Raw genomic sequence first — 17,878 nt, forward strand, 5'->3', positions numbered from 1 at the left:
TATTTACGGTAAAGCAAAAGTGTTTCATGAACATTCACTATGTTCTATTCACATAAATAAAAGCACATGTGAGTATGTGCTCCTGACAAACATGCAAACATCCAAATTGTAAATTGTTAATCACGACCTTCAAGTAGAAAAGATGAATATATATTGAAAGATGCATTATTCTATTTCAGAATATAACTACTTTTATTGAACTTTATATGAAGCAAAGTTTTTGTCTGTTAGAATTGTGGAGATGAAGCCTTTAGCAAGGGTAAAAAGTAACTCCACTTAGCACACTCAATTATTTTATGGAAATGTCTATTCTATGATCACGTTTACAGGAAGCTATTTCTTAAAGAGACAAACATGAAATTGAACAGAGTTTGTTTTGCGAAAGAATTGCATAAGAGTGCCTGGGGCTTGATCATATTCCTGCTGTCTATACACAGGCACGTTTATCAATAATGTCACCACTGTGATGTTATGCCATGGGTCTGTCCCTGTTCTTCCCTTTGGTTTTTGCAAAGTTATTACACGATTGGTTAGTAATGTTATGAAGATGTAAGTCCCATATAAGTGATGTAAGTCTCCAATACTTTGCTAAGATTTAATCTTAAAGGAATACTTTCATTTCAGTTATCTTTCTCCAGGTGTGTGATAATTTCTTTCTTTTTCCCACGCCGAGCCAGGGTGAGGATATCCTCTCCTGTGTGTGACTCCAGAAAGAGACCTGCCTTTTGAGTCAGGAGTAGCTGGAAGATATCAGCATGTCCACACACAGCAGCCATCATCACCGGTGTCCAGCCATAGCGACCTCGGACATCGATGTCATAGGATGGGAGCAGATACTCCACACACTGTTTGTTGCCTCCTCGACAGGCCAGATGTAGTAAACTGTCTCCATCCTGGTCTGTCTGAACCAGGTCAGCACTCCCTCGACTGTAGGTCTTCAGGAAAACTACTTCCCCCCTGACCAGGGACTTCATCATTTCATTCCATGGTGTCGCCTCCTTGACTTGTTCTCTGTCCAGTTGTTTTATGATTTGTCTGTTACCGAGTTTCAGGGAGAGAGTAAGGGCATCGTCTCCCGTGTTGTCAACTAAAGTCAAATCCGTGCCTCTACTTGTCAGGTATTTGACAACTGCAGCTTTTCTGTGCAGTACAGCCGTCATGACAGGTGTGAGGCCCATATTGTCCTTTGAGTTGACATCAAAATCAGCTATGATATGTTTCAACATAGCCAGCTTTCCGTGATGACATGCAAGATGTAATAGAGAGTGTCCGTCATTGTCCACCAGAGTACGGTCGGCACCTTGGGACATCAAGTATCTGTACACAGCAATGTGGCCTCCACAGACTGCTCGCATCAGAGGAGTCTCGCCATTCCTTCCCCTGGTGTTGATGTAAAAGCTGTCAATCACCTCCTTTACAGTGGCTAGATTACCCCCAAGACAGGCTGCATGAAGAACATTATCATTTTCAGAGGCAGTTAATGATTGATTACCCCCATTTCTTGCAATCAGATCATAAGCCTCCTTCTTCCCACTGAGAGCTCCCATCATTAACGGTGTCAATCCATCTTCTCCAGGACTGTTCATGTCAAATAGTGGTATGAGATGCTCTATGATGAACGTATTTCCACCTCGGCATGCAAGATGAAGAATGTTGTTTTTGTTGTCATCAATCAGTGTGAGATCAGCTTTCTTTGAAATCAGAAAGTTAAACACATCCTTCTTCCCTGCCACACCTGCAGCCATGACTGGAGTCCGACCATTCTTTCCCCGAATGTTAACATTTATTGTTGACAGAAGTGACTCTACAATGGATGTATTTCCTCCTTCACATGCCAAGTGAAGGATTGTGTCACGATATACATTGTATACGGACATAGAATCTTGTTTTGAAAAAAGAAATTCAAAAGCATCTTTCTGTCCAGACCAGGCTGTAGACATCAGTGTTGTCATACCATTTTTTCCACGACAATTTATCTCAAACTTTTCCCCAATCAGATAGTCCACAATGGAGCAATTCCCATCCTGACTGGCAAGGTGAAGTATAGTATCATTGTTATCATCAACTGTTTTGAGATCAACTTTCTTTGTCATAAGAAGTTTGAAAACATCAGCATTGCCTGCCCAAGCAGACTTCATGATTCCTGTTCTCCCAAGGTTTCCCCGACTGTTCTTATCAGCTTTTGTCAGTAGATCTTTCACTATGGTTCTGTTTCCTCCGATACATCCTAAATGAAATACAGAGTTGTTGTAGTCATCTTCCAGGGAGAGATCAGCCCCCCTGGACACAAGCAGTTGGAACACATCGCTGTTTCCATTGACAGCGGCATACATCACTGGCGTCCAGCCATTGCCTCCACGACTGTTGATGTTAAACTGTGGGAGTAGGTATTCCACAATGGAGACATTTCCGCCGTGACATGCAAGATGGAGGAGATTGTTACCACTGTCATCAGTCAGTTCAATATTCACTTTCTCTTTCACAAGCAAGTCAAATACATCCTTCCTTCCATTCACAGCTGCCTTCATAACTGGAGTCCAGCCATGTTTTCCCGGCCTATTGATGTCAAGCTGTGTTAGTAGATACCCTACAATAGATGTATCGTCCGACTGGCAAGCCACATGAAGGAGGCTGTTGTTGTCATCATCAGTCAGGTTGATGTCAGCCTTTCTTGACAAAAGAAGGTCAAACGTGTTCTTCTTTCCAGATGATGCAGAACACATTATGGGTGTCTGGCCATGTTTACCAGTGGCATTCACATCCGTTAATTGCAGCAGGCGTTCCACAATAGAATTAACCCCACACTCACATGCCAGATGTATCGCATTCCTGATGTTGGTATCTCTTAATCTTTTGTCAGCTTTGTATTTCAAAAGAACAACCAAAACATCCTTCTTCCCAGCAAACACTGCACACAGAAGTGGTGTCCAGCCATGCATTCCTAGAGTGTCGATGTCACATTTCAATTCTTTAAGTAGATATTCTACACTGGACCTTGTCCCTTTCTCAACTGCCAAATGTAATAAGCTGTTGTTGTTGCTGACACATAGTTCTATATCAGCTTTGTTATTCACCAGGATTTTCAAACTTTCCAGCTGTCCAGAGACAACTGCGTACATAGCAGGTGTCCAGCCGTTCAACCCACGACCATTGATGTCACAGTGACGAACAAGTTGCTTCAGGATATTCGTGTTCCCAGTGAAGCATGCATAATGGAAGATGTTGTGCTTAGCTTCATGAGACAGAGAAGTGGGATCTGTAATCATTAGAGATAATTTGTTAACTATTTCTTTCCTTTTACATATGGGATGCATGATGTATTCACTTAAAGCACCACTGGCAAGAGAATCAGCCATTCTGTCAACAATGGTTCCACTGTAGGCCTCTGAGAAAGGAATGCTGAGCTGGTGTTCACTGACAGGAGCAATGTCTGTTTGCTGATCCTGTACATGCTCAAAGAGGAACTTAATACTGCAATGTTTAGGGATAAATTCTGGATCAATACCAAACAAGACAGAAGCACAGACATCATAAATCATCGAATGGGAAAATGATATTAAGTTTCCTTCTGTCAAAAGCGAACCACATAAACTTCTGACAGCCTCAGCTACATCTTGTCTGGTTGATGTCTTCACAAAGGACAGAGCTGCCTTGATGTGGGCCTCCAGGTCTGGGTTGTCAGATTCAGTCTCCAGCTGACTGAGGTTCAGCTGCCCGTCACACAGGAGCACCAGGATTAGGGCAGCTGAGTGGCCATCCCTTCTATTAATCACCGTATCAAGTTCACGTTTAAGATAGAATACAGGATGTTCCCAAAACGTTTCATCTTGTTCTTGAAAGGCAGCATAACTAGAGAACAATTTGCATACAAGAGGAAATCCAACAGTTTGTTTATCACATGCACCAAGTTCCATCTCATTGACGTTTGCTTTGCATTTGTAATGGTGTTTATGTTTCATCCATATTTCTTTCTTCTCCTCCGGTGTGTAAGACAATAATGCTTCTGCAGAGTTATTGAAAAACCAAATTGGATGACCTTCAAGTTTTAACATTACATGTTCTAGTGTGGAGGTTTCTGTGGTGAATATGAGGTACATGTCTGACTGATTGTCTCTTCTTTCTTTCTCTCCCGACTCCTGCTGCATACTCTCATATCGCCTCTCAGACCTGTCCTTGCACTGTGCTAGGTACAGATGGAGGTCATACAGAAGGTGTTTAAAACGAGGCACATCCATATTGGACCCTGCCTTCTGAAATATGTCATCAAATATCACACATACATCAAGGCCTTGCCAGTCAGACAAGTTTACTTGTGAGAGATCATCAACCAGTACCAGCTCATACCCCTGCCTCCTGTATTCATCTCCCAGCATCAGGGCCATGGCTGTTTTACCTTCACCCGGAGCACCACTGATGGTCACCTGATGGAACGTCTCCAACATTTCTTTCACTTTCTTAAAGTTTTCAGTTTCCACAAACAATGTTCGTGTATTGTTTATCTCTCGGTCAATTGGACCTGTACAGGAAGAAATACGATTATGTAAAGAAAATTGAAATGTAAATAATAGACATCAAGTAAGTGAGATTATTATATCAATGTTATTTATATTGTCATCACATAATTTATCACATTTGATTTGGATATATGTACGTTGTTCAATACAATTGTTATAATTCATGCTACATTGTGAAAAGCAGTTTGTATGTACCTGGCTCCATGCGTTGTCCATCCAGACCATGTCCCAATGCTGGTAAGAAAAAAAGAACCACAACTAACATACCCACTAATGTACAGTTCAGAAAAACGAATGTGGTGATGCATGACCTCAGAATGTCCATGTAAAAATATACACTTAAAGCAAAAAGAGGATCGTGTACGTATATATAGCGCTACACACGTATGTAGGGTGTCATTGTTGGTTTTGTCACTTTCACGGAAGGTCGATTGATCTCCGTGAACAATTATGTCTGTCGATCTTATTGTTTCTGCGTATGATACAGTTTTGGTCTACTTGGTTCAATCATTGTTTGTTTGAACTAGTGATACTAGGTAATGGAATTCCGCAATCTGACAGACGCCAAGACACGTTCTGCGTAAAACCAACTTCTTTGTATTATTCTTTATAGTTTCTGCTACTTTTATCAAGCAAGTGATTAATATCAAGGTGACATATGTTATGATTTATACTCACTGCCAAAGGCCGCTGCACTCCTTTCCATTAAGGGAACTAAAACATAGAAGATGTCCAGTTCAGATAAATATATATGCCTTTACTGAACAAATGGCTAAACACACAATACCTGAAGTTGAATACGAGATGTTATCCGGTAAAAAATATGAACACATTACTAACTACTATATACCCAGGTCAGATAAAATGCATTGACAAATAACAAGGTTATACACCAGGGGTATCCCCAAAGCCACTGTAGTCATTAAGTTCAAGTTGATGTTGAATCATTCATTTTGGTGATTCATTCTTACATGGTAAAGCGTCGGTGGTCCAACAGAAGGTCGGTGGTACGATGCCTGTCCTAGTCATAACGAAACTGTGTTAAACGATAGTACTTGCGTTACTCTGCCTGGCACTAGACTCTGCGGGCAGACTACTCGGATCAGTATAAGGGCACCTGAATCTGGTATTCATGTTAACACTTCAGCATTGTATCTTAGTGGGCCAGAACTATAACAGCCTCCTGATTTCTGACTGTCAGACGGGCGTAAGAATGCATGTGAATGTACGTCTCTACATAAGTGTAACAATCTAAATTGCGACGTTCAATCCCCAGTTCACCTCACTTTCAAAATAGCAAAGGCATCAGTGAACATATAAAAGCAGATCTGTGCCATAAAGTTACCAATGTGAAACCGCATCAGTAAACACGTAAAAGTGGCACTAACACTTACATTGACCAATGTGACACAACAAGAGTATAAGTACCCATACAAGTAGTGTTTTCCTTGTATTCATCACACTGAAAGTGTATCAGTGTACACGTAAAAGTAGCACTATCACTTATATTCATCAATCTGAAACAAAGTAATGCATAGGAACTAAATGCCAAGGGATATTTTTCATTACTTCGAAATGATCACATGATACCTGTGTGCAATACGAATACCTCTGCTAAAACGTGTTTGCATATGGCACAGAATATGTTTTAATAGTTTCAGTCTCTGGTATCTAAGTTTGGCTTCATGCTGCCATCTAACCCAACACCTCTAACACAAGGTGCATCTAGTCTCAACGTACATACTCGCTGCTAAAGGATCAGATCAAGTCAGAGGGTCGTATGATATGCAATATAATTTCAAGGTTACGATATAACTGCACGCCAAATAACCAATAACTGTCGGGAGGGACGTAACGCTTATATTTGAAAGAGTACACCCATTGTACATTTAAGCAAAAGTCAAGTTACTTGAATATACTTACTGTCTTCCGGGGACCTGTAAATATAAAAAAGTTCACAACTACAATGGATACTACAAAGGATGGATGACTCTTATGTTAAACATACAATCAGTGAAGTAAAACATAATATCAGGGAATACTGGTCTCTTATCCCAGCCTCATATTATGATGATGCATACCATGAACGACGTGAGCTGCATGTTATATCAGAAACTAAAAGATTATGGAGATATGAAAGTAAAGACATTTTAACCTTCGTGACGTGATATCTTTGCATAATCATTGGTCTTGGTATTACCTGCCATCGCCGTTTTTTCTTCCCTTTTTCCGTTTTATCCTGCAAAGAATCACAATTATTAGAGCAGTTGAAATTCAATTTTTAACGATGAATTAAGTGCTTACATATGAATATCTTTGCTCGTCGGTGTGATATTAGTAAAGAATCAAGAACACGGAATATTCCCTTCATTAATGGAACAATTGTCTCGTATAATACCAACAGATAGGAATGAAATGTCGACCGTGAATATCTGGGTAAAGTGTATCTCGTGAATAGCCATACCGTTATTTATGGATGCGTTATTCTGTCAGGTCTACACTCACACTATAAATGCCACCACTGCGACTGTGACGAGGCAGATTATGATGATGATGATGGGGACAATAATCACGACTAGGTCCTCGTGTTTCCCAGGCCTAGGGGTAGATGCCCGTGGTGTTGAGGCATATGTCGATGACGTTGAGTGCGTTGAGTGCGTTGAGACCACTACTTATAAAAACAAAAAAACAAGAACTTACACATCTTAGGTCAATCAAACAATTATTATAATTATTATTATCAAACATTATTTTAAATATCCAGCATGTTAATCGAAGCATGTTGTAAATGTGATCAAAGCCGGCGTATTGCTTTCAAGTTGTTGTTTTTTACATATGCCAACCCCAGTCTAATGTCAAATTTGCCTTTGTACTTATTTGTGACCGGCAGCTCATTAATTAATTCATATTTCCTTGTCAAGTTGTAATATCAAAAGAAAACATTCATATAATGGTACCGGTGACCTGTCGTCCATGGCATAGTCCGGAGGCTTCACAGAAAACTATGATAGTTGAACCCTGGTGTATATTTCTAGTTTTGACAGTACCATACTCATGCTCAAAGTTTTCACCAAAGTGATGGGCGTCTCCACATCAAGCTGACACGCCGTGATATAACTGTAATAATATTCACAGCAACATCAAACCAAACTCGCTAACTTTTAAGAACATGCAAGTCCCTAATGAAACAGTAGACATCCCTACCTGTTGTGATGTTGCAAGAGTCTCCTCTGTAGGGTCCATGACAGCCAAAACTACACAGACCGTTCTGCTGGTTGCATGTGTTCTTTTTGCAGTGGCTGCTACAAGGTAGATCACACATATCGCCATGCCACCCATGCATGCATCCCTCAGAACACTTCCCAGTCAACTTGTGGCAGTGCTGGAGTTTCCTGGCTTCATTGACAATACAATGTTCAGGACAGGCTTTTTCGCACCGTTCTCCCCATCTTCCCCATTCACAAGTCGTCTGTCCATACACTTGTGATGCTGAAACTACATAGGGAAGAAAGGACTTTAATCTCAGGTTAAACAGGTAAACAAATTGTTTAAAAGATTGGTTTGTTGTTTTGTTTGTTGTTTAACGCCACACTCAGCACTATTCCATATATATACTGAAGAACAAAAGTTCCTGTGACATTGAATAAGATTTAATGCAAAGTTATGATTTTTACCAAATCTGAAACAATTTCGGTTTGCAACAGATAAAAGACTCCTGTAGGTGTTCAAATGGTTTAATTTGCCATACTGACTTCAGAAAAAGCGTGATTTCATAAAAAAACATGAAAAATGTCAATTTACAAATCAATAGCGTGTGTGTCCACCTCTGGTTGCGATGCAATCAACACATCTTCGTCTCATGGAATGGAGCAGGCGTCGCACAAAGTCCTGTGTGATATCCGGCCATATCTGCTGGAGCATGTTTTGAAGTTCCTGGAGTGTCTGTGCCGATCCATCTCAACTCACATGTGCTCGATTGGTGAGAGATCAGGGGAGTGAGCCGGCCAGGGGATGACATTCACGTTTTTTTGTTGAAAAGAATCCTGAACAAGTCGCGCAATATGGGGCCGGGCGGTATCATGTTGAAAGGTAATGTCTGGACCATGACGACGCAAAAACGGTAGAACAACAGGGCTGATGATCTGGACGCGGTAGCGCTGTCCATTAAGATTTCCCTCGACCACTATCAAACAGGTCCTCTGTCTTGCTGTAATCCCACCCCGTACCATAACGCTGCCGCCCCCGAACCGATCTGGTTACGGTTATTGGTTACGCGTGGACTGCCACTCCGAGGATGGTATCTGACTGCATTCGTCTGTTGCAAACGTTGCCATAAACACCTAATGGTGTTTCTGTGGGCGTTTAATTGTCTTGCAACATAACGTTGACTCGATCCTGCTTCAAGCATACCAATGGCTCGCAGACGCTCATTTTCGGACAGGCGTGGCATTTTCGTAATGTTGAATAATTGCGCATAGGTTCTTATTCCCATTCATGGGGCTTGCATAAAAGTCAACTTTTGCCTGTAATGCATGCTTTTCTGTAGCAGTTGCGTTTTTGTGACTTGATGCCATACATGTACCGCAATATTGAAAACCAAACTTTATTTGTTTGAAAAATACACTAAAATTTTTGTGTCACAGGAAACTTTGTTGTTGAGTATATGGTGGCAGTTTGTAAGTCATCGAGTCTGGACCAGACAATCCAGTGATAGATATCATGGGCATCGATCCATGCAAATGGTTTACGATGACATGCATCAACCAATTCAGCGAGCCTGACCACCCGAACCCGTTGGTCGACTCTTACGATAAGCATAGTCGCCTCTTACGGCAAACGTGGGTTCCTGAAGACCTAGTTTGCCCCGAATCTTCACGGGTTAATGGATATAGGTGTTATAATCGATATACCACTTATTTCATGGAAGTGAATGTTTTATTTAATATTATAGCTAAGATCGTAGATAAAATGCAAAACATAACCTGTGTACTGTGAATACACACTGGAAAATGTTCTTGGAGAATCATGATGTTTAGGATTTCCATTGGAAGAGATGACTTTCACGCTTTCTAATAGTGGTACAGCTGTTGTAACGTCTTTGATATAACCAGCGGAACACCTGAATTACCTCGCGTGAATGACATTAAAATAATTTTCCGTTTTTTTTTCAAATTTGTCAGAATACCCAACATATCCTAGTGAGTTAGCGAGTTGGGTTTTAACTGTATTCCAGTTATATCACGGCGTGTCCGCGTAATGTGGGAGGAAAGCTTGAAGTGATGCATGTCTCAGACGTTTACGCACAATCATAGGTTACTGGCGTGCCTAAGGGACGCAAGTCTGCACAGCGAATCGCGGCGCCTTAGACGACTGGGCCACCCGTGCCCCACCATATACTAGTTAACAGAAGACAGAAGGTCATTTACTGACAGCGTCCTGTTGTGAAATGTGATTTTATCCGAGTCTTGTCAACGCACATGCTTGCCATCTGAGTTGTCAGGTCGCGTTGATTGTATCCTCTTTGTAAGTCCTGTACTCAGACACACAATACCCGCGATGTAAGGCCAGTACTTCTACACACTGTACCCAGTGTATAAGGCCAGTACTTCTACACACTGTACCCGGTGTATAAGGCCAGTACTTCTACACACTGTCCCCGAGGAGTAAGGCCAGTACTGCTACAGAGTGTATCCGAGATGTAAGACCACTACTCCTTCACACTGTATCCGAGATGTAAGACCACTACTCCTTCACACTGTATCCGAGATGTAAGACCACTACTCCTTCACACTGTATCCGAGATGTAAGACCACTACTCCTTCACACTGTATCCGAGATGTAAGACCACTACTCCTTCACACTGTATCCGACAGGTAAGGCCATTACTCCTACATAATGTACACGAGATGTAAGGCCAATACTTCCATGCATTGTACCCGAGGTGTCAGGACTGTATTCCTAATCACTGTACCGGAAGTGTAAGGCCAGTACTTCTACACACTGTAACCGAGGTGTGAGGCCTGCACTCCTACACACTGTCCCCGAGGTGTAAGTCCTGTATTCCGAAACACAGTACCTGAGATGTAAGGCCAGTACTTATAAACGCTCTACCTGAGTTTTAAGGTACGTACTTCTACACACTGTATACGAGTTGCAAGGCCAGTACTTCTACACACCGTACCCGGTGTATAAGGCCAGTATTCCTAAACACAGAACCCGAGTTGTAAAGCCAGTACTTCTGCACCCTGTCCCTGAGGAGTAAGGCAAGTATTCCTACACACTGTGCCCGAAGCGTAAGGCCAGTTTTCCTACACACTGTGCCCGAGATGTAAGGTCAGTACTGCTACACAGTGTACCCGAGATATAAGACCACTACTCCTTCACACTGTATCCGAAATGTAAGATCAATACTCCTTCACACTGTATCCGAGATGTATGACCACTACTCGTTCACACTGTATCCGAGATTTCATCAAACAGTACCCGAGGTGTGAGGCCAGTATTTCTACGCACTGTACCCGGGATGTAAGACCTGTACATCTACACATTGTAACCGAGGTATAAGGCCAGTACTTCTACGCATTCTACCCGAGGTGTGAGGCCAGTACCCGACATGTAAAACCAGTACTTTTACACAGTGAATCCGAGATGAAAGGCCAGTACTCCTACACACTGTACCCGAGATGTAAGGCCAGTACTTCTACACACTGTACCCGGGGTGTAAGGCAAGCACTTCCACACACTGTACCCGGGGTGTAAGGCCAGTACTTCTACACACTGTACCCGAGATGTAAGGCTAGCACTTCCACACACTGTACCCGAGGTGTAATACCAGTACTGCTACAGAGTGTATCCGAGATGTAAGACCACTACTCCTTCACACTGTATCCGAGATGTAAGACCACTACTCCTTCACACTGTATCCGAGATGTAAGACCACTACTCCTTCACACTGTATCCGAGATGTAAGACCACTACTCCTTCACACTGTATCCGAGATGTAAGACCACTACTCCTTCACACTGTATCCGACAGGTAAGGCCATTACTCCTACATAATGTACACGAGATGTAAGGCCAATACTTCCATGCATTGTACCCGAGGTGTCAGGACTGTATTCCTAATCACTGTACCGGAAGTGTAAGGCCAGTACTTCTACACACTGTAACCGAGGTGTGAGGCCTGCACTCCTACACACTGTCCCCGAGGTGTAAGTCCTGTATTCCGAAACACAGTACCTGAGATGTAAGGCCAGTACTTATAAACGCTCTACCTGAGTTTTAAGGTACGTACTTCTACACACTGTATACGAGTTGCAAGGCCAGTACTTCTACACACCGTACCCGGTGTATAAGGCCAGTATTCCTAAACACAGAACCCGAGTTGTAAAGCCAGTACTTCTGCACCCTGTCCCTGAGGAGTAAGGCAAGTATTCCTACACACTGTGCCCGAAGCGTAAGGCCAGTTTTCCTACACACTGTGCCCGAGATGTAAGGTCAGTACTGCTACACAGTGTACCCGAGATATAAGACCACTACTCCTTCACACTGTATCCGAAATGTAAGATCAATACTCCTTCACACTGTATCCGAGATGTATGACCACTACTCGTTCACACTGTATCCGAGATTTCATCAAACAGTACCCGAGGTGTGAGGCCAGTATTTCTACGCACTGTACCCGGGATGTAAGACCTGTACATCTACACATTGTAACCGAGGTATAAGGCCAGTACTTCTACGCATTCTACCCGAGGTGTGAGGCCAGTACCCGACATGTAAAACCAGTACTTTTACACAGTGAATCCGAGATGAAAGGCCAGTACTCCTACACACTGTACCCGAGATGTAAGGCCAGTACTTCTACACACTGTACCCGGGGTGTAAGGCAAGCACTTCCACACACTGTACCCGGGGTGTAAGGCCAGTACTTCTACACACTGTACCCGAGATGTAAGGCTAGCACTTCCACACACTGTACCCGAGGTGTAATACCAGTACTCCTACACACTGTACCCCAGATGTAAGGCAAGCACTTCTATATACTGTACCCGAGGTGTAAGACCACTACTCCTACACACTCTACCCGAGATGTAAGGCAAGCACATCTAAACATTGTACCCGAGGTGAAAGACCAGTACTTCTACACACTGTACCTAAGGTGTGAGGCCAGTACTTCTACGCACTGTACCCGAAGTGTGAGGCGAGTACTCCTACACACTGTACCCGAAGTGGGAGGCGAGTACTCTTACACACTGTACCCGAGGTGTGAGGCGAGTACTCCTACACACAGTACCCGTGGTGGGAGGCGAGTACTCCTACACAGTGTACCCGAGGTCTGAGGCCAGGACTTCTAAACACAGTACCCGAGATGTAAGACCAGTCCTTCTACACACTGTACTCGAGGTGGGAGGCCTGTACTCCTACACACTGTACCCAAGATGTGAGACCTGTACTCCTACACACAGTACCACAGGTGTGAGGCCTGTAATCCTACACACTGTACCCGAGGTGTGAGATTTGTACTCCTACAGACAATACGCGAGGTGTGAGATTTGTACTCCTACAGACAATACTCGAGGTGTGAGACCAGTACTTCTACACACTGTACCCGGTGTATAAGGCCAGTATTCATACACACTGAACCCAAGTTGTCAGGCCAGTACTTCTACACACTGTCCCTGAGGTGTAAGGCAATTACTCCTACACACTGTGCCCGAGATATAAGGCCAGTACTGCTACACAGTGTATCCGAGACGTAAGACCACTACTCAGTTTAAAATGTATCCGATATGTAAGACCACTACTCCTTCACACTGTATCCAAGATGTAAGACCACTACTCCTGCACACTGTATCCGAGATGTAAGGCCAATACTCCTACATAATGTACACGAGATGTAAAACCAGTACTTCTACACACAGTACCCGAGGTGTAAAACCAGTACTCCTACACACTGTATCCGAGTTGTAAGGTAAGCACTTCTACACTCTGAACCCGAGATGTAAGACCAGTATTTCATCAAACAGTACCCAAGGTGTGAGGCCAGTATTTCTACGCACTGTACCCGGGATGTAAGACCTGTCCATCTACACATTGTAACCGAGATATAAGGCCAGTACTTCTACGCATTGTACCCGAGGTGTGAGGCCAGTACCCGACATGTAAAACCAGTACTTTTACACAGTGAATCCGAGATGAAAGGCCAGTACTCCTACACACTGTACCCGAGATGTAAGGCCAGTACTTCTACACACTGTACCCGGGGTGTAAGGCAAGCACTTCCACACACTGTACCCGGGGTGTAAGGCCAGTTCTTCTACACACTGTACCCGAGATGTAAGGCTAGCACTTCCACACACTGTACCCGAGGTGTAATACCAGTACTCCTACACACTGTACCCCAGATGTAAGGCAAGCACTTCTATATACTGTACCCGAGGTGTAAGACCACTACTCCTACACACTCTACCCGAGATGTAAGGCAAGCACATCTAAACATTGTACCCGAGGTGAAAGACCAGTACTTCTACACACTGTACCTAAGTTGTGAGGCCAGTACTTCTACGCACTGTACCCGAAGTGTGAGGCGAGTACTCCTACACACTGTACCCGAGGTGGGAGGCGAGTACTCCTACACACTGTACCCGAGGTGTGAGGCGAGTACTCCTACACACAGTACCCGAGGTGGGAGGCGAGTACTCCTACACAGTGTACCCGAGGTGTGAGGCCAGGACTTCTAAACACAGTACCCGAGATGTAAGACCAGTCCTTCTACACACTGTACTCGAGGTGGGAGGCCTGTACTCCTACACACTGTCCCCAAGATGTGAGACCTGTACTCCTACACACAGTACCACAGGTGTGAGGCCTGTAATCCTACACACTGTACCCGAGGTGTGAGATTTGTACTCCTACAGACAATACGCGAGGTGTGAGATTTGTACTCCTACAGACAATACTCGAGGTGTGAGACCAGTACTGCTACACACTGTACCCGAGGTGTGAGACCTTTACTCACACAGAGAGTACCCGAGGTGTGAGATCTGTACTCCTACGCACTGTACACGAGGTATGAGGACTATACTCCTACACACAGTAGCCGAGGTGTGAGGACTATACTCCTACATACCGTACCTGAGGTGTGAGACCTGTACTCCTACACACTGTACACGAGGTATGCGGACTATACTCCTACACACAGTAGCCGAGGTGTGAGGACTATACTCCTACACACAATACCCGAGGTGTGAGACATGTACCCCCACACACAATACCCGGGAGGTAAGGCCAGTACTCCTACAAACTGTACCCGAGATGTAAGACCAGTACTGTTACACACTGTACCCGAGATGTAAGACCAGTTATTCTACACACTGTACCCGAGGTGTGAGGCCAGTTCCTCTACACACTGTTCCCGAAATGTAAGGAAAGCACCTCCACAAACTGTACCCGAGGTGTAAGACCAATACTCCTACACAATGTACCCGAGATGTAAGGCCACTACTCCTACACACTGTAACCGAGGTGTAAGGCCACTACTCCTACACACAGCACCCGAGATGTAAGGCAAGCACATCTACACACTGTAACCGAGGTGTAAGGCCACTACTCCTACACACAGCACCCGAGATGTAAGGCAAGGACATCTACACATTGTAACCGAGGTGTGAGACCTGTACTCGTCCACACACAGTACCCGAGGTGTTAGACCTGTACTCCAACACACTGTACCCGTGCTTTGAGGCCAGTACTTCTACAAACTGTACCCGAGATGTAAGACCAGTACTTCTACACACTGTACCCGAGGTGTGAGGTCTGTACTTCTACACATTGTACCCGAGGTGTGAGGCCTGTAATTATATACACTGTACCCGAGGTGTGAGACCTGTACCCCTACACACTGTACCCGAGGTGTGAGACCTGTAGTCCTACACACTGTACCTGAGGTGTGAGACATGTACTCCTACACACTGTACCCGAGGTGTGGTACCTGTACTCCTACACACAGTACCACAGGTGTGATACCTGTACTTCGACACACTGTACCCGAGGTGTGAGGCCAGTACTTCTACACAATGTACCCGATGTGTGAGGCCTGTACTCCTACACACTGTACTCGCATATAATCTGATGAATATTTTGCAATATAGTTATTAAATCAACACCTAAAATGACGCTCATACTTTCATTCGGCGTTCAAAGGTTCACCCAGTGTGGCCCTCGGTGGAGGTTTCTACTGCTATAGGTTCACCCAGTGTGGCCTTCTGTGGAGGTTTCTACTGCTATAGGTCAACTCTCACTTGCCAGGATACACACAGGAACATAAGGTGAATGACGATGTGATGTGTGTAATCCCCACGCACTTCAGTTGAATCCCTCGAGTCAGACTGGTTATATTTTCCGTATTTCTAACCTACTCAAACTCTAACCTGCTTTCCCAATATCTGAAACTACACATTGCACATGACACACGATGTGTGCGTGGGATGACAACACGAGAGCAATGGATTTCGTTTCCTGAATCACGTGAACTTCACAAGGATGTTACAACTATAACCTGCACTCAATTAAATCAACATTGTCACTTGATGCGGAAATATTCATCTAACACAAACACGTGACTATGAATATGAAACCTCAGCAGGATGTTACTCATCAATAGTGTAGGCTGTAAGCGAGACTGCCATGTATAGTGAGTGAGTGAGTTGGGCTTAACGCCGCTTTTAACAGTATTCCAGTTATATCACGGCGTGTCAGCTTAATGTGGGAGGAAAGTCCGAAGTGATGCAGGTCTCAGACGTTTACCACTTCGGTGAAACCCACGAGCACGGGTATGGTGCTGACAAACCTAGAAACATAATCGGGGTGAACCGGGATTCGAACCCACAATCATAGGTTTCTGGCATGCCCAACGCCACCCGTTGAGTACTTTTCTCAATATATATTACATATGGTTTCATTTATCGTCAATTACATCACATGTAAGAATGCTTCATATACATTTTAGGAGATTAATGTACTCACATGTTAACACAAGAACTGCCCCAAGCCACATTGTTGCTGACAAGACTACTGCATTCTTCTCCGCATCATGCGTCTGAAAACAACAAACGTCAGAAAAGTAAAACTCTAGATCTAGAAACAACGGACAACACACGGCAGATCAGATCCCTCCTTAATGAAAGGGTCATTATTTTTACCATTAGGACAACAATAGCTAAAAAGCAATGAATGCTAAATATGGATATTAAAGAGACGTCACTGTAACAAGCGGACATCCCAGGTAGAGCTTTAGTAAGCAGCATACAATCACAAACACATATATGCCTAAATTTCTGTGAGAAACTTACCACAGCATGAAGGTCGGTGTTAATCTGTGTCACACATCTCAGGCAATAGCGTGTTTAATGATTCTCATGTATTCCCTCTTAACAGGAAGACGATATCATAGCAAGGAAGTAACTTTAGAAATCATGCACGAATGCATATAGTGAACTTTTGATCAATTAAGTACTTGGGCCCGGAGTTCATTTTGAAAGCAGTAGACAGTCATGCGATGTATATCATTCAACACGTGAAACCAAACAATATGACGACGAATGACATAAACTGCTTACCAACATCACAGGAGAACATGCTGTGTGTGTTTCTGTATCCCATTAAGGCTGTCGAACAGGACCCCCTTGTATCATACATACACCAGTGTGCATGTAGGCTCTATGCTATGTCACCGCATGACAAACTTCTCAATCAGGTCACGTGTACCTGCGCTAGCTGTATATATGCTAGATATGTAGCGATACACTATTCAACTTGGAATAGGGAATATGGCACCGCAATTCGCTGTGCAGAGTTGCGTCCCTTGCGTACCTATGATTGTGGGTTTGCATCCCGGTTCGCCCCGATTATGGTTCAAGGTTTGTCAGTACCATACCATTGGGTTTCACCCAAGTGGTAAACGTTTGAAACCTGCACCACTTCGGCATTTCCTCTCACACGCCGCTATACAACTGGAATACACACACACGAACGCTAATACCATGACTAATAGGCTGTAACTGGGTATACTAAGAGCTCTGATAATACAACAAATGCAATTTAGTGGACAGCTTATTCGTCAATGCATAATGTGCACAAAAAACTAACCTACATTGATTAATGTGCTGAAGATGGAGGCGCCAAACTCAATGGAAATGGAAACATAAGCGACAAAACCCTCTCTATCTTCATAAGAAATATCTGAGTCGACTATACGATTCCGACTATATCATGAGCTTGTGTTTAGGAATCAATATCAAATATTCATATACCGATGTTCGCGAAAATGTGAGAGTACTTTGCCTCGACGGTTGCACCCGTCAC

General features: G+C 43.7%; 1 protein-coding gene across 1 annotated transcript; it reads right to left on the bottom strand.

Annotated features, from left to right (window-relative positions):
• Positions 1–276: 276 nt before the first annotated feature.
• Positions 277–17,202, bottom strand: LOC139460905 (serine/threonine-protein phosphatase 6 regulatory ankyrin repeat subunit B-like). The gene is made up of 9 exons (XM_071242379.1): positions 17,134–17,202; positions 16,541–16,613; positions 7,719–8,009; positions 7,020–7,185; positions 6,715–6,753; positions 6,438–6,451; positions 5,193–5,228; positions 4,710–4,748; positions 277–4,516 (listed from the first exon to the last, which is right to left on the bottom strand). The coding sequence occupies exons 1-9, from the start codon at positions 17,137–17,139 to the stop codon at positions 621–623; spliced, it is 4,560 nt and encodes a 1,519-aa protein (XP_071098480.1). The 5' UTR covers positions 17,140–17,202; the 3' UTR covers positions 277–620.
• Positions 17,203–17,878: the final 676 nt, after the last annotated feature.

The sequence above is a fragment of the Haliotis cracherodii genome, unplaced genomic scaffold (assembly GCF_022045235.1).
Source record: "Haliotis cracherodii isolate W230 unplaced genomic scaffold, xgHalCrac1.p SCAF_14, whole genome shotgun sequence".
NCBI classification, from domain to species: domain Eukaryota; kingdom Metazoa; phylum Mollusca; class Gastropoda; order Lepetellida; family Haliotidae; genus Haliotis; species Haliotis cracherodii.